We start from the raw sequence: 23,684 nt of genomic DNA, 5'->3' as shown, positions 1-23,684 counted from the left end.
TTTCTCTTTTACTCAGGTAATTTTATTCGAACTTTTAATAAAGAGAAGAAACTAACCGATTAGGGAGACATTTCTTTTGTAGGGCAGCATAAGAGTTTTATAAAATATGTTTATTATTTCAAAGTGTGATTAATATATCTTAGAGACACGAGTCTAAAATTTAACAATATCTTCTCTATCCAAGTGGAGGGAAACTTGTGGGTGTTGAAAAGAGGGTTAGAGAGATGAGGGCAAGTGGTAGGTCCCAGAGAGAGATTTCCCTTGGAGTTTTTTGCTGTAGTCAGTAGCTAGGGTGTCCTGTAGGTCGCTTAGGAAACACTGAAAGAATCTGAAGGATGGGGTGATGGGAAGAGGGTGAGAGATGAGAAGGTGCTTAATGGGTACAGTGTGCATTATTCAGGTGGTGATTACGGTAAAAGCCCAGACTTCACTACTAGACAATATATCCATATAACAAAGCTGCACTTGAACCCCTTACGTGTATACAATTAAGGAACTTTTTATTCCTGTTTTTTTTCAGGTGTAAATATAGGCCGACTGTGATTGCTAGAAGTCTATTTTTGGGAGATAGTGAGGCAAAGTAAACTAGGTCTCATTTTTATTTGCATTTTGGGGGACCTGGAAACCACTTTCTGAATACATGTGCCATCTTTACTAAAAATTACTTTTATCCTTGATTTTAAAGAACTTAATGCATATCTTCTTTTAACTAGTATTTAATAATGCCCCCTCCCCTTTTTTTCCCTGATACTCTAAGCAGAAATATCTGGGGCCAGAAGAGGTGGATTTGATTTTCAGTTCGTTGGTTTTATTTGTTGGGTAGTCTTGCTCAAGGCGTTTTATTTCTCTTGAGCCTTAGTTTCCTTGTAAATAAAATGGGGATGTTGATAAAGCCTTTATCCTCAGATGGTTAGGAGGAATAAATGTGAAAGTGCCTTGTAATCTATGAAGTGCTGTATAAATGTCAGTTGTGGCTGTTATTACGAAACTTTCACAAGACAAAATGTATCTCTTGAATATCTTTCTTGTTCATAGTAGATGTTTTCATGTATGTAGAACAAAGGAAAGCAAGCATAATCCCTGCTTTCGAAGCAGAGTATGTAGTCCATCTGCTACTCATAGCATTTACATAAAAAGAATAATTCACAAAATTCTACCATTCTATAAAAGGGAAAACAGACATAGGTGAAAGAAATAGCCTCTTGTTAATGTATTATTAATCCAGGCATTTTTATGTGGGTGGAAGCTTGTAAAGTTGAATCATGGCAATTGTAATTTCAGAAAGTCTTAGGATGTAGGTAAACGAACAGGGGAAGGGGAATGGCTTTTTTTCCACTTTCTTTTTAGGTTATGTAGAATTAGTTGGGAAAGCATTGGGAATGTGCACATTATTTGGATAATATGTGAAAGGAACGTGTAGCCACTCATTGAATCAGAAATTTCTGGGTTTGGTTGAAATATGTACTCATTCTGCTTACTTGACTGAGGTGAAAAAAAGGAGTTCTTGATAGCAGGAGCACCATTCACTGTTTAGATTTAGTTAATCTTGTGCATAGCTTTTAAACTTTGGAGCAGAATTTGTTTAGCAAAATGTCCCCCACCAAGTTTTTTTCTCACTGGCGTTGCCAGTATAAATACAAGTTAAGTTCTTGGTTCTTGTCCAAAATTTGAGACTGTGTTCATTTAGTGGAAGAGTAAACAAAATTTCTGCTGCCCTTCGGGGTATGTGTGTATGTGGGGGATGTGGCAGGGGTTGGGAGGGACCCTTCTGTTTGTCCCTGAGAAAAAGATAAGGGAATTCTAAAGACTCTTACCCCATCACTTGTCAATCTGAATCACCTCTTTGAAACAGGCTTTCAAAAGAATATTTTCTTTCTGAGTGAGAAAGAGAGAAACTTGCTGTAAATGAGCTTTCTAAAATAACAATCTTAAATATGTTTTATGAAAAATGCTCAGTTTACTTATTTCTTTGTTGGTGAAAGCTGAGAAGATCTTAATCTAGTACTGTTAATGCCTAAGAAAAAAAATTTTTAAAGACTATTTTAGGCCTCCAAATTTGTTGTCATTTGGTCCAGAATTTTAAGAGACATTCAAATCAATGTTGGTTTGTTTTTTTTCTCTTTTCCTTTAAAATGTGGAATTATTAAAGTTTACAAATTTTGTCTCTATTTTTCTACTAATTGCCAATGGTAGGGCAGACCAGGGTGTTACCTGTAGAAGGAGAACGAGTAGTTCTGCTTTGAAGTTTATGGAAAGCTCCTACAGTTACTGGTAGGGAATGGGGGAGTGGGCTGTGTCTGGAGCTGGAGGGGTAAAGTTGGCAAGCAGATGTACCTGAAAAAAGGTGTGTGAGGAGAAGCAATAAAGCGAAAACAAAAATGAGAGACTTAGGAAGCAAATGCAAAAAGAGAAAAAGAAAAAGTATGAGAGGTCGAGTTTGGTTGGTGTGAGGTGGAGCGGGGTGGTAATCCCCCGATTTTCTTTGGTATATTTCAGGTAAGTTGTATACCAGGAATGCCTAAAAAGGAACCAGTTTCTCTTGAGGGTGCACAGGGGCTTTCCTATCATCTCTCTTGCTGTAATTCCCTTTGGGGCTTCTGTGCTCTGGGCACACAGAACTCCAGAATGGCTCGTGGATTTTCATCTTTTTGGCTTTTTCCATAATTGGCCCCTTTGCCAAGAATGTTTACCACTTCTGTCCGTAGGAATTTTAATTTACCTTGAAATACATTTCGTGTTAATTACTTTAAGGTTTCTTGCTACAAAGTTTCTGGATGCATTCTGTTTAAATCACTCCCACTTCTTACATCCACCCCCAATTCATAACAAGCATAACTGCTGCAGTGTTTATGACTTCAAAGAATTGTCTTTAGTACAACAAATTGTCTTTAGTACAGTGTTTATTAACTTACATTATACTTGTTTTCCTCTCTGATATTTCACCTCATTGATGGCTTGGAGATGACTCATTCATCCTGAAATAGAGTTCAACACATGTTTATTGAGTAAATGAGTGTTTATTAGGTGCATACGATGCCATTCATGTATTTAGGGGGAGATCAACATCTCAATGAAAACCATTCTTTAAGGAAATGGGTGGGGGGTGTATATATGTACATATTTATGTATGTCAGCCAGTCGTCCTTTCCATTTCTGAGACCTGCTTGGCCTGTTGTAAATTAATTCACCGTATACTAATTTGTATGTACAGGCATCCCTCATTTTATTGCACTTTCCTTTATTGCGCTTTGGACAAACTGTGTTTTACAAATTGAAGGTGTGTAGCAAGCATTTCTTAGTAATAATGTGTTTTTAAATTTAGGTATGTACATAACCTGTTTCGACTGAATTCCATCGCACATTTAATAGACTATCAATAGACTATTAATAGACTATAGTGTAAAAATAACTTTTATATGTTCTAGGAAACCAAACAATCATGTGATTCATTTTATTGCGATATTTCCTTTATTGCAGTGGTCTGGAACCGAACCTGCAATATCTCCAAGGTAGACCCGTGTTTAGATTAACATATCAATGAAACTCCTTTAATGAGAATGGGGATAGGGTTCTAGTTTTATGTAGTTTGTTTATTACTAAATTTGTTTAAATGATATTTGACATATCTTATGTGTGTTATGCTGTCATAATAGCAGAGTTTAATTCTGTTTATGGCATTATTTTCTCGCTTTCTTCTACTCTTGTTTGACTTTATGATCCAGCTTTTTTTTTTTTTTAACTTCTTTCGATTAATGAGCACACGTTGTGTGGAAGGTGCAGAGAGTGCACCCACAAAGTCCCTGCCATGAAGAGCTTGCAGCTGGATACGAAAGCAGCTGTGTGCTCGAATTTCAGAGCAAAGTGCATTTTTTTCTGTTAATGCTCTTCTAAGCAATGAGGCAGAGTTGCACGGCTTTTAATGTTCAAAAGAGACTTAGCCATCATCCGTAACACTGGGAAAATGGGCAGAGGGGAGAGCCTACAAGACACTTGAGATCTGGGTGGGAACAAAGGAGAATAGTTGTGTAAATGACTGTGGCGGGAAGCTCATTTTAGTAGCAGGCTGGGAGTAGTAGGAGACATTGATAGGGTTGGCTTATGGCAAGAAGGTCAGCCTGAGTTCTGGATGAGTGAAAGTAAACATAGGAGGGAAAAAGTTTGAGAAATGGGAAGGTGAAAGGTGGTTCACCTTAAAGGTGCCCACAGGGAAACGTGGGGAGACGAGTTTATGCCATTTATCCTCAGTGGACTGTTTATACTGTTTACATCAAAGGTAGAGGAGGTTGGAAAAGGAGAAAAGTTCTCTTCAGGCTCTGAGCTTGGCCTGGCTGTGAAATAGTTTCTGTAATTCTCAATCAGGTTACCGATTTACAAAGTTGACTGGATATGTGATTGTTTTCCAGGTTGTGCTAGAATACTGATGCAGGGAATACAGAGGCAAATCTTGAAAAAAAACTAGAGTGGGTTCAGAAGAAATTATATATTGGGCAAATAATATTTCAGTATAAATGAGATTATATGTTTAAAAACTCCTAGTAAACTCTGAAGGGCTAAGTCAGTGTTTTTGACAGTGCAGCTAGGTGTGTATGTGTTTGTGTACTTCCTCATAATCATTGAAAATCTTCTAGATCCTCTTGACTAGCCCAGGCCCTGCTCATATCTTTTGGGTACTAATTCAGCTTCTGCAGATTTAGGGACAAATCACAATAATAGAATATGCTTCAGTCTTGCTGTTTAGATACTAAGAAATCATTATGATGAGTCATCAAGGTAATCAGTAATTCGTAAATTTCTCACACCTATTATAATGTGTCAAGCCATATCTTCATGTTCATTGTTTAGCAATATGTGCTATTGACAACATGGAATTAAGTTAATTATATAACTTAAAATGTAATATTTAAGAATATACGTATAAAAATCACAGGACATAGAGAAATCCATGAACCTACCACCTGCATCAGATGTTAATATTTTGCCTTATTGTGTGTCTTTTCTCTTTTTGCTTTTGAAGCAGTAGAATGGCTTGTGCAGCCAAGGCACTCATGCCCCTTTTCATCTCTCTGGAGAGGGAACTACTGTTTGGAGTTAAGTTTGTGTCAGTGCCATACTATTAAAAAAAATTTTTTTTTTTACCATAGGTATACCTATCTACAAACAGTATATTTTAATGTTTAATGTTCTGCTGCCTAAAGTTAAGAAATATTTTTAAAATTATTGTACTTCTTCACATGATTCTCCACATGGAAAAATGTAATAATTTCATAATTTTTAATTTTAGTTAGCATGGTGTTAGAAACATAGAAAATATATTTTTGGCATTAACGTTCTGACCTAATAACGTAAATTGAAGTGGCTTTTAAACTTTTTGTAATCTATAGAATGATGTGTGTTTCACATTTTGACCTAGTACCTATCATCTCTGTGTATTTCTGTGATCTGTGTATATGTAATACTGGAAAAGTTTCCCCAAACTAGTTTCCTGTACTGTGTGTGATTTATAATAGTCCCTTGGTATTTGTGGGGTGGGGTGTGGAGTTGGTTCCAAGACCTCACATGGTTACTAAAAATCTATGGATGCTTCAGTCCCTGGTATAAAATGTGTTAGTATTTGCATATAATTCATACACATTCTATTGTATACTTTACATTGTCTCTAGATTACTTATAATATCTAATACAGTGTAAATGCTATGTAAATAGATGTTATACACTGTTTCATTTAGAGAACAATGATAAGAAAAAAAGTGTGTACATGTTCAGTACAGCTACATTTTTTTTTTTCCTGAATATTTTTTATCTGTGGTTGATTGAAACCATGAATCCAAAACTCAGGGCTATGAGGGCCCATTGTCTTCTGTTGTTCTCTAGACTATTGACTTGTAAAATGTTTTTCTCAGGCTTAGTAAATTGATTTTTTGACCTAATAATAGGTTGCCACCCATAATTTGAAAATCATTAAGATTAATCTTAAAATTTGATCTAATCATAATTAATCTAAAATTAAGACTGACTTTAATATATAAGCACAGGCGTTTCCAGTATAATAAAGGTGTTTTAAATGATAGGTCAGTGTATTAAAATAACATTCTTTACACAAGATTTGATTATATTTATTTTAGCTAATTCATTAATTTTTAAAAATTAAGTCCATGTATGTCTTACCCATTTAAAAATCAGATATTAATTGAAGTGTTTTAGAGAGTATATGCTGGTTAATGTAGAATATTTTCTTTCCGTCCATTCTGACCATGGTTTACCTGGAGGGAAGGAGGGCCGTCATTGTGTCAGGGAAGGGGAAAGAGCTCTTGAGCTCTTCCTGGCTTAGACTTTGACCCCAAGCCCTGTCACCAGTGAACTCTGTGCCACCTTAGAAAATCCCTTCTTCTTTCTGGCTTTCAGTTTCCTCACTTATTAAATGAGGGTGCTATCTAGCTCATCTTGAAAGTACTTTGATTCTGTGAAATATAAGGTAACTGGGACCTGGGCTTCAGGATATTAGTGTTCATTGAGAATATAGCTGATGAAAAAGAACAGGGCTTTCTGTTCGAATTCCTGGTTTTGCTGTTACGTTTGAGTAAGGATTAAGCAGGTTGTATTCAGTTTAATGTAGTTCTTGGGTAAGAATTATTCCTCCGTTTAAAACCGTTTCAAAATAATCTTGACCTCCCCAAGATCTCCCTCCCTTGTTGTAACGTTATCCCTCAGTAGTGAAGGACACAATTATGTCGAGTGATATGTGAACATACGTAAGTGCGAAGAATGGCAAAGGAATGTTCTTCATTCTATTTCAGTTAAGTGCGCTCATAGGCAAATCCAAAGCTGCAGAAAAGAATCTACCACTTTTCTCCTAAGCTCTAGGGACCGTTCATGAGTCCTACTCAATTGCAGTAATCTGAGGCTTTGGGGAGTTTCCTTTTTTTTTTTTTTAAACATGAATTACATGCTTGGAATAGAGTGAGAACATATCACTTAAACTACAAGTTCTTTAAACAACACTTTCCATGATGAATCCTTTATGTTTTGTCTGTTTGTATATTTACGAAGCAGGAGTTTAAATTGCAGCTTGGGGTAAACATGGACCTTCGAGAGTTATTTCTTCCCATTTTGCTTCTAAGAAGACAGGTCAGGAAATACCCTTGCCTGGATCTTCAGGTGGAGGCAGAGTTGGGGCGGATTCCTGGTTTCTTTCAGGCTTCCCATTTTCTTTTGGTTTGTAGATTATTTGGGCGCAGCCCAAGGTTTAGAGGGACTTAGAGACCTAGTTCCAACTCGTGTCCCTGGGGATTGACCCACTAAAGAATGTTTAAGAAATTGAGAATTTTTAAAGTACAACTCTGCCCTACCTGAGGGACTAGTGAAAATATATTTTTCCTTCAGAGACACCAGGGTAGACATAAATTGCTGGGAGAGGATCGTCTGAACCACAGAGAAGCATAGGTTAGATTTCTTTTAACACCTCTAATTATGCAGTAACACACTTCTCTCTCAGTAGCAATATGCAAAGCATGATTGATACTTCTGTTATTTTCAGCAGCACTTACCCTCCTTTTAGGGAAGTGGATTGGAATTTCTAGACCTCTGGAATCTGATTCTAAGTGTTCTCACCTCAGGCCGGGGGCCAAGGCTAACCAGTGTTTTGTGACACCCTATGCTTGGCACTAAGCAGGCCCTATGGATTTTTGTGACTAAAGACTGCATACTTCACTAGTCACTATTTTATGCATTGAGAATTATAAAATTTGTCATTCTGAAATATTAGAATTGATTTTTTTTAAAGTAAAAGAAAAGTCCTTCCCTTTGTATGTTAAAGTATTACTAATGAGCCTTCCTGTCTCTTTTTCCTCCTTCATCTTCTGTAGTATGCCGAGATTTTGCTGTCCTGGAGGACCACACCCTGGCTCACAGCCTGCAGGAACAAGAGAGTGAGTAATACCTCTCATTTATGCTCCTTCAGTTTTCTTTTTTTGTGGTAGCTTGAGGCTGGTTTCTTAGGGCTTAGGTAGGGAGAGAGCACAGTCACTTGGCGTCACCATCCGTACATTCTGAAGGATTTCTTCAGGCAAATACGATGCCTGGGTGAGCAGTGAAGTTTCGGGCATGTTTAAGTAAGACAGGCGGCCAGAGATTAGTAGACTGCTGCATCTCTAGGAGGAAAAGAGGGGTTTGAACCTTTTTTCTTGCCTTTTGTTGTAGGAGGGACATAATGGTTGTAGATTTATCTGGGGTGCATGCGTAGAAGAATCTATTCTTGCTCCTAGAATAGGGACCTGAACAGTTTTCCCAGGCAACCATGGTATACATGAGATCCCATTGTGTATTTTTCTGAATCTTTTTTTCCGTATAGTGATGGAAAGTAAATCTAAGCTACACATGTTATGTTAAAGTACATTTTTGTGAATATATGATTTGTGAATTAATTCACATATAAATACAAAATTAAAGTTTTGAAAAATGCAGTTAATAAATAGAGTGACAACATGTAGTAGTAGAAAGAGCATTAGCCCTGGCTTTAGAATATTTGTGTAGATGTCCTGGCACTGCCACTTTGTTGCTGTGTGACCAAAGGCAAATTATTTAATCTTTTTGATCCTCTTTTTACTTCATGGAAAAGTGGGGATATTAATTCCTTGCTCTCTATTATATTTTGTTGTTGAGACAATAAAACGAAGTGATGGATACAAAGCTATTGCTGTGGTAAAGCTCTTAAGATTATTACGGCATTTATTACTAACAAACTAAGGCATTATTAATTCCTGTCCTCAATCTTTTTGTTCCAGTTGAGCATCATTTGGCATCAAACGTTCAGCGGAACCGTTTGGTCCAGCATGATCTCCAGGTGGCTAAGCAGCTCCAAGAGGAAGATCTGAAAGCGCAGGCCCAGCTCCAGAAACGCTACAAAGACCTGTGAGGATTTGGGAGATGGGAGGGTTAATGTCAAGACTGGTTTTCTCTGTGGAGCTAGCAAACAGGGCAGGGGAAGAGGAGCCTACTTCTCTTCCTCTGATTCCTTTTACTGTCAAATTATAGTCTTACAGTGGATATCTAACAGTTTTTTTGATTTGAAAATGTTTTGTTGTTGTTGTTGTTGGAACACTTGACCAGGTTTAAGGACATGTGGATGATGGTGTAAATTCTAACATTTTTTAGCTCTATGACTTTGGGCCAGTTAGTCAACTTCTCTGAATTTATTTTCCTTACCCATAACATGGGGAAAATAATCTCTGTCCCCTCTGTCGCGTAGTTTCTATGGGGAGTCCAGTGAAATAGTGGACATCAAAGAACTTTGTGGGTTGTGTTGGTTCCTTTACTGTGTTCTAGCTGTGTTTGCTGCTCTTACTTTCCTTGCTTTTCAGTACATGGCAGAATGTTCTGAAAAGCTCTGAAGTGTAGACTCAGTTATTTCATAACTTCAGTATCTGACAGAAGTTCTCTCTAGTAGCCTTCTTTAACAGACAGATAAACGGAAGTGATTATTTCTCGGGTTTCTTTTGGCACAGTGACTTTTATCCTGTTTCAGTGTTACAAAGCTCCCAGGATACATTTCTTGTTTGAGAGTGGCTCTTACATCCTAAATCTTTAATGTGGGTAGATTCAGCCACAGATACTGTGTTGAGGAGGAAGGGGTAAAGGAAAAATGGAAGGAACTCCTTAATTTAGTTTAGTGTCGTATTTGGGTAAAAAGGGAAAGTCAGTCATTTTTGCTAACTTATAGGAAGGGTTTGCCCTTCTGTTTATTATTTGTAGAGAGGACTTTATTAATCATTTTGTTAAGCTTCCTTGCTTTGTAAATAAACACTTTTATTGATTCTTGCTAAATCTGGCACCATGAAAGGATACCAGAGATATGAATAAGACAGCCGTTACCTTTAAGGGCGTCAGGAAAACACCTTGAGCATTATATATCTAGAGATACGTGCATGAGTCACAGATAATTTAAATGTAAATTTCATGCCTATTTAGAGAGAAGAGACTGGGAAAAGCTTCACAAGACAGATGATATGTTTAATCTGAAACTTGAAGGTTAATTAGAAGTTTATAGTGATGGGGAAATCCATTCTAGCCAGAAGGAGCAGCATGCATAAGGGCAGGAGGTAAAAGGACTTGGAATCTCATGTTAACTGCAAGAAGTTCAGTATTGCTGGAGTGGAAAGTGTATTTACGGGCAGAAGTAGGAAGTGAGGCCAGAAAAGTAGTCAAAAGCTGGATCATAAAGGTCACGATAAGTTACGTTAAAAGATTTCAGATGTTGTAGAGTTTAAATTATAAGGAATGGAGAACCATTGAAGTAGTTTTAAATTTCCGTTTTGGGATCTATTCTGGGGAGTAGGTGGGTGAAGGCTTGGAGTGGGCAAGATTTGAAGGCAGCTATTGTGAGCAGTGGTCAAATTAAGAGATATTGAGGCTTGAATGAAGACAGTGGTGGTAGTGGTGGTAGTGAAGGTCATGGTAATGGAGATAAAAGAGGAAGAGAGATATTTGAGATGTTACGAGGCTCAGTGTCACAGGTTAAGGTGAGAGCCAAAGCTAGAATGTCCTAGAGTTCTAAATTCATTGCCCTTTACGTTATTCACTATCCTCTGTCACAGAGGCCAGTTCCGAGGTTGATGCAGATGTTTAAATCCTGAATTAGGTTAATAACAGTATAATGAGCTTATTCAGCAATTATCAAGACAAACCACTCAAATATAAATCAGGAGTAGAGAGTAATATTTTATAGGTCCTAAATGAGATAAGAACCAGGCATTATATTTTTGCTCGAGACTTCAGGGTTTTAAAATTGTTCCTGGATGAAATAAGTAAGCTAGAAGGGAAGTCTTTCCGTTCCCTCCCTGCAATTTTGAGAGCTGGACATCTCAGGAAGGATGGAATGCTGCCGTTCTCATTGAAGTGGAGCCTTTATTCAGTCTGGATACCGGGGCTACTATCCCAGGTCAGGATTGTCGCTTGCTTACTGCTGCTTTCTCCATTATGCTTTCCCAGGAGTCTGTATCATTAGCTGACTGAACCAGAGCTGGTACTTCTTGGAAATACGGTTTGAAATCATTAAGCTCAGGTGAAACTTCACTTACTTATTTTCTGTACCAGAAGGTACATCCTCTGTGTCACTTGTGACCTTTAACACTTCATATGGGTTTGCCTTCTCTGCGGTGCTTCTACTTTCTTCCCACTTACTATCACATCCAATGTAGTTATTAGTCACTTAATTCTATACAGATTTTACATTAATTTGGGAGTTTCAGGTAGATGCTTGAATGAAGAGAGATAGAGGCCTTCGAAAACTAAGTCCATGATTTTGTGTATGATTCTTAATTATTATAATGAGTGAAAAGAAGAAATATAAATAGGAATTGCTCTGAGTAGATTTTCATTTCTTTGGTTTGAATAGATAAGAATACTATGATATTAGACTTATAATGTGAAGTTACTGAGTGTAAACTTTTATAGCTTATAATATGGCATGACAGAATGATTTGTGGTTATTAGTGGTAGAGGCAGGACCGAAAACAGGCCCCAGTGGGGTGAAGTGATATGGTGGTATAAAGAGGCATGGAGTTTTCCACTGCTGGGTGTGATGATGAGATTCCAGTTCTACCACATATTTTCGTTGTGATCTTGAGAAAATAATTTAACTTCCCTGGGCCTTAGTTTTCTCATCTGTAAATGTGACCGTGTGAGCCTCTTTGCATCTTTATCTTGAAGATAAAGAGAGAAAAATAATGTACTTCTCATATAGTGAGTATTCAATAAATTGTATTTATTATTTTTAGGAAATACATTATTTTTTATTTTCCTTATTCATGTTTTCACCTTTGCTTTTTAGTGAACAACAAGACTGTGAAATTGCTCAGGAAATTCAGGAGAAGCTGGCTATTGAGGCAGAGAGACGACGCATTCAGGAGAAGAAGGATGAGGTATAACTTAGTTACTGCCCTTCTCCCTCATGGAGAAAGGGGTACTCAGCTTTAGAGCAAAAACTTTCTGTAGTCATGGGCTCAATGAAGGTTGCTGAATGGGAAGCAGAATGCCTCTTATTTGGGCTGCGTTCTCCTCTGTGGACCATGGTTGTGGTAAAAGTCTTGAGAGATAATGAATAATTTCGCATATGATGTGAATTAATTTCCTATGACTGCTGTTACAAATTACTCCTGCAAACTTGGCTTAACAGAAATTTACTGTCTTAGAGTTCTGGAGGCTAGAAGCCTAAAATCTGAAGTGTTGGCAGGGTCACGCTACCTCTTGGGAAGGATCCTTCCTTGCCTCTTCCTAGCTCCTGACTCCTGGCAATCTTTGGCATTCCTTGGCTTGTATCCGCATCACTTCAGTCTCTGCCTCCATTGTCACATGACTTTCTTCTCTGTCTGTATCTTTGTGTCTTCCTGTCTTCCTAGAAGGACATCAGTCATTGGATTGAGGACCCACCCTAATTCAGTATGACATCAGCTAAGCTAATTACATCTGCAAAGACTGTTTCCAAATAAGGTCACATTTTGAGGTTTGGGTAGAAATGAATTTGGAGAGGGCACACTGTTCAGCTTACTACAAGGTGTCTGCCCCTGGGTTGTTCTTGCAGCATTAGAGAGAGCCGACTTTTGAGTGGAGCCTGCGCAGGATGCAGGGAGTAGTCCTTGGGAGAGGCCAGGAGCAGGCATTGCTTTCATTCTTTCTCTTTTTCTTAAAGGTTTCACTTTCCTGTGATCCATTGGTTAAAAAGACTAATCAGTTTGATTCTCTATATATTTTTAAGTCGTATTGTTTAAAGGCTGAAAATGACTAAAATTACTAATAGTGTTTGGTTTGTGAGAAGACTTGAATTTACCATTAGCTATTATTTCCATTTGTGTTATATTTTCAGCACTTTTTTTTTTTTTTTTTTTTTTTTTGAGATGGCGTTTTGCTCTATAACCCAGGGTGGAGTGCAGTGGTGTGATCTTACTGCAGTCTCCGCCTCCCAGGCTTAAGTGGTCCTCTCGCCTCTTGAGTAGCTGGGACTACAGACACACGCCCCCACACTTGGCTAATATTTTTAAATTACTTTTTTGTAGAGATGAGGTCTCACTATATTGCCTAGGCTGGTTTCAAACTCCTAAGCTCAAGCTATCTTCCTGCCTCAGCCTCCCAAAGCACTGGAATTACTAGCATGAGCCACTGTGCCCAGCTTAGTTTCAGCACTTCTTACGAACAATTTGTTTTATTTTACTTCATTTCTATGCTACCTGCTTTCACACCTGTTATGCCGTACTTGGTCACTGTCGTGATTTATAATAAAGAAGAAAATGATTTATTATTTTTAATAGTTGGATGACAATATGGTTTGTTATGCACCCAGAAACACTTTTGAGGGTTATAAGCATGGTGTTAGTAATTACATAAACTGAAACTGTACTGGACAAACTGGCATTTATGGTCATCCTGTTAAATAGATGTCATCAGGGTCATCAGTAAACAGCCTACGTACACTGCTACTCCTACTGAGCCACTCTTGTTCCTGTGAGACTTCTTGTTCAATGCCAGATGAATGTGAGACACCTGGTATGAGTGTAGTGCGTTGTTTCTTAAAGAAGCAAGTCATGATCGCGTGATAGTCAGAACTGCAAGTAAAAATTAGGGATTATTTTTGATACTTCCTGTAATACACAGGAGGCTCTTTCTTAGTATTTAATGTGTTGCCTCTTTATAGTAAAGACTTTGCTTTGGGGATGACACTGGGAACTAAAAGAAGTGATTATATTTTGTAGACAGGAACGCTTCTATTTAAAAAATACCAGAGTAATGAAGTTGGCTTCTTATAAATGCTACTGCTGTCCTGTGGGGTTTTTTTTCTTCATTTAGGGAAAAACAGGATAGAAAGAGAAAATAAAACACTTTATTTAAATTATGTAGAATCTAAACAGTAATCACAGTAAGTAATCTCTTGGTAATACTATATAAAGTAAGCAGTTCAGTGATTAACTCCAATTTTAAGATGTAGAAATTAAGTATTAAAGAGTAAGTGACTGATTCCAAGTTATAAAATGCCAGAGAAATATCTGTACAATTCAGGTCTCCTGACTGCTTCTGACTTAGACGTACTGTGGCATACATGAAACGTGGACTTTGGAGTTACACTCACCTGGGTTTGGATTTTAGCTCATTAACTGTTTAGCTGTGTGATTTTCAGCATCGCACCTAACCACGCAGAACCTCAGGTTCCAAAATGGGTTGACTCACGGTAGTTGTGCATACCCTAAAGGGCTGTTGTGAGGTAAATTAGATGAGGTACTTGCAGCACCTGGTACATGTTAAATTTATAATTGCCCTTTCCTTGATTCTGTTATAGAGAGGGATGTGCTGCATAGGGCAGAATTCAGCAGGCTTTAGTGTGTTTCAGTATGGTGTGCTTTGAGAAGTCCTCAAGTGTTCACGCACTTGTCTTGACAGGTCTCCCACTAGCTTGCCCTCAGAAGAGTGGAAAAGTTAAATGAGAAATCCAGTTGTGTAGGTGTGTTGACTAGACAAGCCTATATAAACTTCATTCAGACTTTTTGACTTTTTAACTCATAGCTCAGATGAGAAGATGGCTACTGTGCCGAGGTGGTCTTTTATCATAGAAAATTGTGACTCTCAGCTGACTAATATGTTGTCAATATTAAATGAAGAAAATTTGCATGAGTTAAGTTTGTCATTGTGAGATATATGAAAATGCTTGTTTATTTTAGTCTGTTGGTAACAGGGTGCCTCTAACCAACATTAGAGGAAACTAATACTGAGACAGTAGTGCTAATTCTTCTGGCCAATTTTTGAAAAAGGAATTGCTTGTTACTCATGAACTCTCTTAGTTCCTTTTTTTCTTTTCTTTTCCTTTTTTTTTTTTTTTAAGACGGAGTCTTGCTATGTCTCCAGGCTGGAGTACAGTGGTGCAATCTCCGCTCACTGCAACCTCTGCCTCCCAGGTTCAAGCGATTCCCGTGCCTCAGCCTCCCAAGTAGCTGGGACTACAGGCGCCCGCCACCACATCTGGCTAATGTTTTGTATTTCAGTAGAGATGGGGTTTCATCATATTGGCCAGGATGGTCTCGATCTCCTGACCTTGTAATTCACCCACCTCAGCCTCCCAAAGTGCTGGGATTATAGGTACAAGCCACTGCACCTGGTCTCCTTTTTTTTTTTCTTCCCTTTTCCCCTCAATGCTCTTCTGCTTCCCCACAGAGTCTACTTGGTTAATAAGGATTTATTCAGCAGCAGGGCTGTGGAAAATCTCTCTCTGGGTTTCCACCTAAATCTCTTTTAGAGATTTTTGGGGTCAGTTTTCCTGGGTAGTTACCACCCCGTAAAATACCAGATGTAGAGACTGAGAACCTTTTTCTCTTGGAACAGAGATTTTTTTTTTTTAATTTTTTCTGAACAACATTGTGTGTAAGAGGTAGTGGAGTTATACAACCTTGCGTGTGTAAATTAGCATTTCTAGCTTTGTCATAGTATAATTTTTTTGTGTTTGTTAACAAAGCACAGATGTAAGGAAAGTGGCATTTCCATGCAGGAGACTGATGTGGAAAAGTTAAAAAATAATTTTTTTTTTTTTTTTGGTCTTTCTAGCTTTCCTCACATTCCTCACCTTCCCTCCTCTCCCATCGCCTTCCCTCCCCTCGTTCCTCTTCTTCACTTTCTTGCTGTGTCACTCTCTCTTGCTCTTCTGTCTCTATTTATTTTTAGCTCTTTTACATAGTTTCTCGAGTATAGTAGTTCTCTCTAGGCTTCCTATTGGAAGGAGCTTGTTAACTTTGGGTATACTGGACCCTATGAATTAGTGGTTAATAAAAATGGGTTAAGGTTAATCAGTTAATTTAACTTAGTTATTCTTAAATAAAACTCTAAAAGTGTGTGTGTACCTGTGTGCATGACTAGGTGTGTGTGTGTGTGTGTGTGCGCGCGCGCGCATTTAAACTTAGGTTTAAAATATATGTGAATTTGCAGCTATTTTAGGGATAAACTTTTTTTTCCCTTAAATAAATATTAGCATGGCCAAACATGTCATGAAAAGTTTGTGGCACTAGTTTAACTATTTGAAGCCCTTTATAGCATAAACTGCTCAGGGTAAGCCTAGTAACCAATTCACATTAAAAAATGAATCTAGTATGAACTGTGGTACTTACACATAGCACTAGATTAGATTAGAATTTCATGTTCTAAAAGATTAGAATTAGATTAGAATTTCATGTTCTAAAAGAATATTTACACATTATTTGGTAATATTTACAGGCTAGATCAAACAACAATATCGTTTAGTTATTAAAAATTTTCCTGTGTCCTAAGTATTGTAAAAATAAATTTATATATATATATGACTAGAAAGGGAGATGAGAGAGAGATGGGAGGCTTCTTGTTGAGGTCTTCCTCTCTTCTTATCATAGTGATGTTTTTACATCCATAGAATTGGTATTTTCCTGTTTTATCAAACAACCCTTTTGGATTTATACCTGCCTTGACATCCCTACTGAGTTAGATGTTAATCGCTAGTTAATAAAGAAGTTTAGCAATTAAATGGAATGATTTTCTTTTTTTTCTTTCTGACAGTCATTTGATAGTCACATTTTTAAATCACCTTTGATTGTTTTTAAATTCCAGATTTCCTCTTTTTGAAATGCACTGCCATTGGAGGATAGAGGTGAAACGTTGAGAAGTAACCCTCTATCGCTTATATATGTGTATGATATAACCCTCTATCCCTTATGTGTTTATATGATATAACCCTCTATCCCTTATCTATTTATATGATATAACTCTCTATCCCTTATATATATATATTATATAACTCTATCCCTTATGTATTTATATAACTCTCTATCCCTTATATATGTATATGATATAACCCTCTATCCCTTATATATTTGTATGATATAACCCTCTATCCCTTATATATGTATATGATAAAACCCTCTATCCGTTATATATTTATGTAACTCTTTATCCCTTATATATTTATATGATATCCTCTATCCCTTATATATTTATATGATATAAATCGTATACAAGTTGAGCATCCCAAAATCCAAAATCTAAAATGTTCCAATGAACATTTTCTTTGAACATCATGTCTGTGCTTCAGAAAGTTTCAGATTTTGGAGCATTTCAGATTTTGGATTTTTGGATTAGGGATGCTCAACCTGTAAATGACAAAAATACCCCAAGGAACCCAACACCATGTTTCAGTTAACTTGTCATCTACTTGGGAAAGATGTGTGGGGATCCTCTGGGTGCCACTGCACCTTGTTTATATTAATGCTTCTCTTAAAGCCATGTTTTCAGGTCTTACATTATGCTAATTGTTTTACTGCAAGATACGAACTTAAAGGATATTTACCATATATACCAATCCCCTAGTGCTTATAGCACTATTCTTTAAAGCTAAAGAGTTTGGCACAGGGCACATGTTTGGCCTACTGAAGGGAATCACTGCATCTATGTTTTCATTAAAATTACCTTTCTCTAGTATTCTAGAGATCCTTAACTATTTCCTTCCTTATGGTTATAGTTTCAAATTTTCCAGAGTTAGCTGAGCTTGGGTAACAGAAGGGAGAGGTGAGATACAATGGTAAACTCCCATTTCAATTCATGGGTTTACTAGGAAGTGTTCTATAGAACAGGATTATTTTTACATATCAGCCCAGAAGTCTATCTCGTTAATTAAAATATAACTAAAAATGACTTTAAAAGAGCTTAAGAGTTCATTTAGATTTGTTTTCCCAAGTTATATAGAACATTAATTATCTGAATTTTTTTAAAATGTGAACAGAAGCTTCTGTCATACATTTGGAAAATTATAGGTTACTGGAAGATAACAGGTTTTTTTTTTTCTTTTAAAGTTTTAAAATTTGCCAATATGCATCTTGAAGAGTTAGATATGCTGCATGCTTTCTATTGAAAGTTGTCTGTTTTTTGGATAAAGTTTTGAGGCCAGTGTTCTCAGGAACAGGCTTGGAAAGTGCTGTTCTAGACTTACCATTAACAGGAAGGAAGCTGAGGACCAAGGAGATTGTTTATATCAAAGGTGACTAAGCTGGTTAGCTACATCCAAGTACTGTGACTGATAATTGCCATCTTCAGCTTGTTTCAGGAGGATTTACTTTATATTGAAATTATCTAACAAAACTCATTGCATAGTAATGTTGGAAAGCAGGGAGGAGAGCGGACTTGTGCTAAACCTCAGCTATAATATAGTGGCAGTTTTCCATTGAATTTTTGTCCTTGTCTTTCCTCAAACCTAGCAGACCTTTTCTTTCAAAAAAGAGCTGAGAGCTTAGAAGAGCAAAAAAGTGTGGGTGCTAAGGTGCATGACAGATTATGATTATTATTTTATTGACTTGATTAAAAGCACTTTCTTTGACTAGCTAATGCATTATAAAGAAGGGGCATAATTCTTTTTTTCTCTCCTGGTTCTTTACACTGAGAGAGTGGTGTATTACTATGCTTCCATTAGGACTAAATTCAGTAGCAGGAGGGCAGTTATAAGCAATTATATGAATAGAACTCTGAATTTCTGAGACTTTGATAGAAAAACTATCCCCTAAATCTTAATGTTAAATTGAATCTCTTTTCTCTTACAGCTCAAGTTAGACATGATTTTAAGAGACACTGGGAGATAAATAGTCGCTACTAGTATCAATTTTGGGGAGAACTTCAATTCTTTATCTGTACAATGGAAAGTTTGAACTATTCAATCGTAAAGCCAGATGTCTTTGACTCCTTAATTTCTCATTTTAATAAAGCTGTGTCTACCGGGTCCGTGGAGCGTAGTTTATAATTTTTGCTGGAAGTTGGACCTGGTAATTTTCCTTTATGTTTTCCTCAGTTATAGTGGGGGAAATATTTGTTTACTGTAAAGCAAAACACTTAGGAAAATATAGTTCTGGTTGCTTAGTAAACATACAGCTCAAGGAAATGTTTACATTTCTTTCTACTTCTGTAGTAAACATTACAGAAATTTGGAAAATTCTTCTGTAACAAATAATAGTTTTTTGGAGAATAGGGTATCTGTCCCGTTCCTCTCTTCCTAATTGATACATTACTTTGTAAGATATTAAAGCTAAAGAATCTGGCACAGGGATTGGCACCTGGTAGACATAGTTGTTAAAATGATACATTAGGGAGTCAAAGACATTTGGCTTTTTTTAAGATTGAATAGTTCAAACTTTCCGTTGTACAGATAAAAAATTGAAGTTCCCCTCGAATTCATTTTAGTAGTGACTATTTCTCTCCCAGTGTCTCTTTAAACCATGTCTAACCTGAACTGGAAAAAAAAATTAATTTTAGCTTTCAGATTTAGGAGATAGTTTTTCCATCAGTCTTAGAACTTCAGAGTTCTATTCATGAAAAGTATACCTGTGTTAAGTAGGATTATGATATCTTTTACCTCTCACTCTGAGTTGCAACATTTTGTGAGTGCCCACTTAAGTGTCTGACACTGTTGCATGGGCGTTTACATAGATTACTTATCAAAAAGTATGTATGTATGTGTCAGTTAAAAGTGTTCTAATGGTACATTTTAAGTTTGTATTTGGCATAAAGTCAGATTTGTAAGGCTATTTGGATGAATAGTAAAAAAACAGCTGAGGATATGGATAAATATTGCTAATTACCTAGATTGAGCATCCAGCTTGTTTCTGCATAGATGTGAAAAAAATTAATTCACTTAAATTTTCTTTTAAAACTGTATATTGCAATCTTAATGTATTTTTCATTTCCACCTATTCATAAAATTTGAAGAATAGTAATTCTTGCTTTAAATGAACATTAACGTTAACATTTAGTTCTTCTTGTATTCCTTATTATTGATAAATATAAAGAAGTAAGTACCTCAAACTACCAATGACTGTTACTACCATTTGTACCAGTGAGTATCGTTCCCATATTTGTATGAGCCTTTAAGAATCTGATGATAGCTATAGACTTCTCTCCTTAAAAGTATCTATGAGCTTATAAGTTTATAGGCTATTTTATAGGGCTTTCATAGAAATCATCTTCAGATTCAGAACACTGTCACTCTGCAGCTCAAAACCTTTAGTAATCCTTCGTCCCCTATGTTACAGACACCAGACTTCTTAAGATTGTCTAAAAGGATTTCCTGTGATCCAGCCTTAGACTGTTTTTTCTAGCCTCAGCTTTTTCTACAGCACTCCGTATCTCATGTTCTAATTGAACTACTGGCTGTTCCTTAGATAGGTGCCCATTAAAATGTTCACAGCTTTGCTGATGTTTCCTGTTTCGACTTTGCTTGTTGCAATTCAGTTCTCTGTTCAAAGCTGAACACAATGCAGAATCTTGTACTGATTGCTTTAAGCAAAAATCGTATTCCCTCTTTTGTACTCCCATGGACATTTTTTGAGGCATTTACAATTTAATTTTATTGTAGTTATTTATTTGTTTTTTTTAAAGTTTCTATGAAACTTGTTTTCATAAAAGATGAGAATCTTTTAGGGAACATTATGGAATGTTATTCATCATTCTGTGCCTCACAGTGCCTCTCAATAACTGCTAAAAATTTGCCTGGGGATGAACAGGTGGGAGACAGAAGGAGGACTGTTTTCTTTTTTTCAGTTGAGACAGTGGTATTCTAATGCAAAGTGAAATCAAAATCCCTGGAAGAGTTCTTTTCAATAGTTTCTAAATTAAATTATAATTATAAAGTTTTGTAGATTACTGCATCCTGCCCCATCTAGACTTACTGAATCATCAGCTTGAAAAAAGGACCCACAAATATGTATTTTTAAAATTCTGTTGCGTAACCTGCTTTAGGAAGTACTGAGTTTTGAATGTCTTTATATTGTATTAGATTTAAATTTCAATTTAAAAAAGGCTGTCTCACTTATCTAGATCATGTGCTACTCCTGTTGAGCAATCATCTGGCATTTGAAGATGTGAAATTAATGCCAGAAAGTCTAGAGAGCCATGGACAGAGCACATACAAACTTGGCAGTGGAATGTCACGCCCCACTGTATGGAGTTTGTTTGTTCTTCGGTAATGCATGTTTCCATTCTCTCTTGTCTTTACAGGACATAGCTCGCCTTTTGCAAGAGAAGGAGTTACAGGAAGAAAAAAAGAGAAAGAAACACTTTCCAGAGTTCCCAGCAGCCCGTGCTTATGCAGATAGTTACTATTGTGAAGATGGAGGTAACAATTCCTGCATCATGATCTATTCTATCCTTAGACTCAACCATAAAGCACTCCTTTAATTTTGTTCATGAAGTGACCTTAGGGATCTGGGAATGTTTCTCTTATCCCCTGGCACTGGGTACATTTAGATATGTGGCAGAATTCTATTTGAATCTAATAAATTCATGTTTTGTTTTGCTTTGTTTTGTTTTTGTTTTGTTTTTGAGATGGAGTCTTGCTCTGTCACCCAGGCTGGAGTGCAGTGGTGCTATCTCGGCTCACTGCAACCTCCGCCTCCAAGGCTCAAGCAGTTCTGCTCCCTCAGCCTCCCAGGTAGCTAGAATTACAGGCATGTACTGCCACGCATGGCTAATTTTTGTATTTTTAGTAGAGACGAGGTTTCACCATGTTGGCCAGGCTGGCCTTGAACTTCAGACCTCAAGTAATCCGCCCGCATCAGCCTCCCAAAGTGGTGGGATTACAGATGTGAACCACTGCACCCGGCCTTATCTGTTCTTTAGTTGGACAACCAGAGCCACTTTCATGACTGCTCAAATTTGAATATGATTTTGTAAGAATTGGCATGCATTCTTTTAAACTTTAGCAACTTGGAATGCTTTATTATAATCTAAGCATATAAATGGGGTGTGGAAAATGGTGGATGAGTCTCTGGACTTAACCTTTCTCAAGAAGTCTGGGCAGTACTGTTTGAAGCAGGAAAGTGGTATGAAGAAAGAAGGTATACCATTCATCAGTTACTGGGTAACAAAGCTTTGTTCTGTGCTTTCTTGTCTTTTAAACCTAGGCCAATGGTTTAGCCTGCTGATGACAAACAATATTAAATTTTAAGATTTCCGTGTTCATTGTTTTTCTTTTAATCCTTTCTTTGCTATTTGATTACCATATAGTATGATTTCTGAGGGAGTGATTCCCACAGTTTTGCCTCTCTGGTGCCTGCTTTGCAGTGTGGTGGTGGTGATGGTGTGGTGGTGGCAGTTGTGGTGGTGATTATTTATCTTAAAAATGTGTTGGGAAACGAATATTTGCAAGTATTGTTGAGTCCTTCTCAAAGACCTGTCAAAGCAAAGACGTTCCTATAATTTCAAGTGTCAGTATTTAATGAAATTCAGCTTGAGGACCAATACTTAGGATCGCAAGTGAACAAAACCTAAAGGCAACTTTTAGAGAGTAAGGAATTTAAGGTCAGTGATCCTAAAGGGCCTTGCAAACCAGTCATCAACTGCTTTTCTGTAATTCCATTATGAAAGGTAAGTGTGTGTTTCTCTGATGAGTAGAATGAAAGCAATGTATATGTAGGTGATGGGATTATTATAGTTTGAGTGTAATTTTGCCCAGTAACGTTTTTTGCTCTAAATTTACCATAATCAGTAGAGCTCAGCCTTTGTAGTAAGCAGGCTGATTCTCAATTTATTGCTTGATGTGTTCTTCCTCTGTATGTGAAACACTCATCTCTTTTTTGATAGCCATTTTCTTTTTGCTGGTTTTTCTGATGAATCTGTATGTTATGTCATTTAAAAAGAAAACTTATTGCAACATTTTGCTGTGCTAAAGATCAGAAAGTAAAGTGTTACTCTTCACCTTCAATTTAAATCTTAGAAATGTGGTCTGGTGTTTTTCCCTTTTTTAAAAATTCTGCTTTGGAGGTGTATTCACTCTAAACATTATTATTTTAAACTGTTCAGTCTATAAAAGCATTAAGATGCCAAGGAATTAAATGTATTAAAGTATTAATTTTAGCATTCCCCTCTTAAAGCCTTATACTGACTTGAATTAAGATCAAACCTGTCTTTTTGATCAGAGTACTGTCATCCCGATTTGTTTCTTTAGGGCAGGAGACTATGTTAAGAATTCATTGGTTTTTCAGGGACACATAAAAGCTTTTAAAAGTATTTTATATTTATTTTAGTTACTCTGATAAATTTGTGGTGAGTAGCATATATGCTTGTTTCTTTGGGGAGAGACAGACTTTGAGGGAGTATTGAGGAACAGGAAGTGGTGACCTCCCGAACATGTGCATGTAAATACTCAAATTTCTCTTGCCTCAGCTGTGGTGTTGGGAGATTATATATTGTTGAACATAGAGTCCTTATGAATATGCCCTTGTGTTAGACCAAGTTCAGTTCCACAGAAACCATATTACAATTCAGCTCTTATTTGTAAAACAGTCCTTCGGTTCTTTGCAGTGGTCCTTTTCCAACACATCTGGGATATTCTTTCATTATACTTCTCTGTATGTCTTTGTATATCTATTTGATTTTTTGCCTCACTTGCATAGTAATCACAGTATATCATTACAGAAATGGTCAATTTTTTCAACTTTTATTTAACTCGAACTTTAATACATTATCTATTAGAATGATTATTTATAGATTTTCTACAAATTTAAAATTGTATTAAACATTTGTCAAATTTATATCAACTCTTAAATGACATATTATTTATTAGTGAATCCATGTTTTTCTTTCAAAGTGTCTTACTGAAGTCATATTAGTGATTTTTTTTTTTTTTAAGTCATGGTCTTTGGAGTCATAAG

At 36.7% G+C, this 23,684-nt stretch overlaps 1 protein-coding gene across 3 annotated transcripts in view; it reads left to right on the top strand.

Annotated features, from left to right (window-relative positions):
- Positions 1–23,684, top strand: part of CCDC50 (coiled-coil domain containing 50) — a 111,201-nt gene that overhangs the window by 21,729 nt on the left and 65,788 nt on the right. For all 3 annotated transcript variants that reach the window (XM_030932229.1, XM_010385837.2, XM_010385838.2), the window contains exons 2-5: positions 7,863–7,925; positions 8,781–8,907; positions 11,825–11,915; positions 21,031–21,148. In XM_030932229.1, coding sequence (XP_030788089.1) covers positions 7,863–7,925; positions 8,781–8,907; positions 11,825–11,915; positions 21,031–21,148 — 399 coding nt within the window. The remainder of the gene's footprint in view (positions 1–7,862; positions 7,926–8,780; positions 8,908–11,824; positions 11,916–21,030; positions 21,149–23,684) is intronic.

Source organism: Rhinopithecus roxellana, chromosome 1 (genome assembly GCF_007565055.1).
Source record: "Rhinopithecus roxellana isolate Shanxi Qingling chromosome 1, ASM756505v1, whole genome shotgun sequence".
NCBI lineage: Eukaryota > Metazoa > Chordata > Mammalia > Primates > Cercopithecidae > Rhinopithecus > Rhinopithecus roxellana.
Note: the sequence above shows the minus strand (reverse complement) of the source record. Positions and strands in the feature narration are given on the sequence as shown.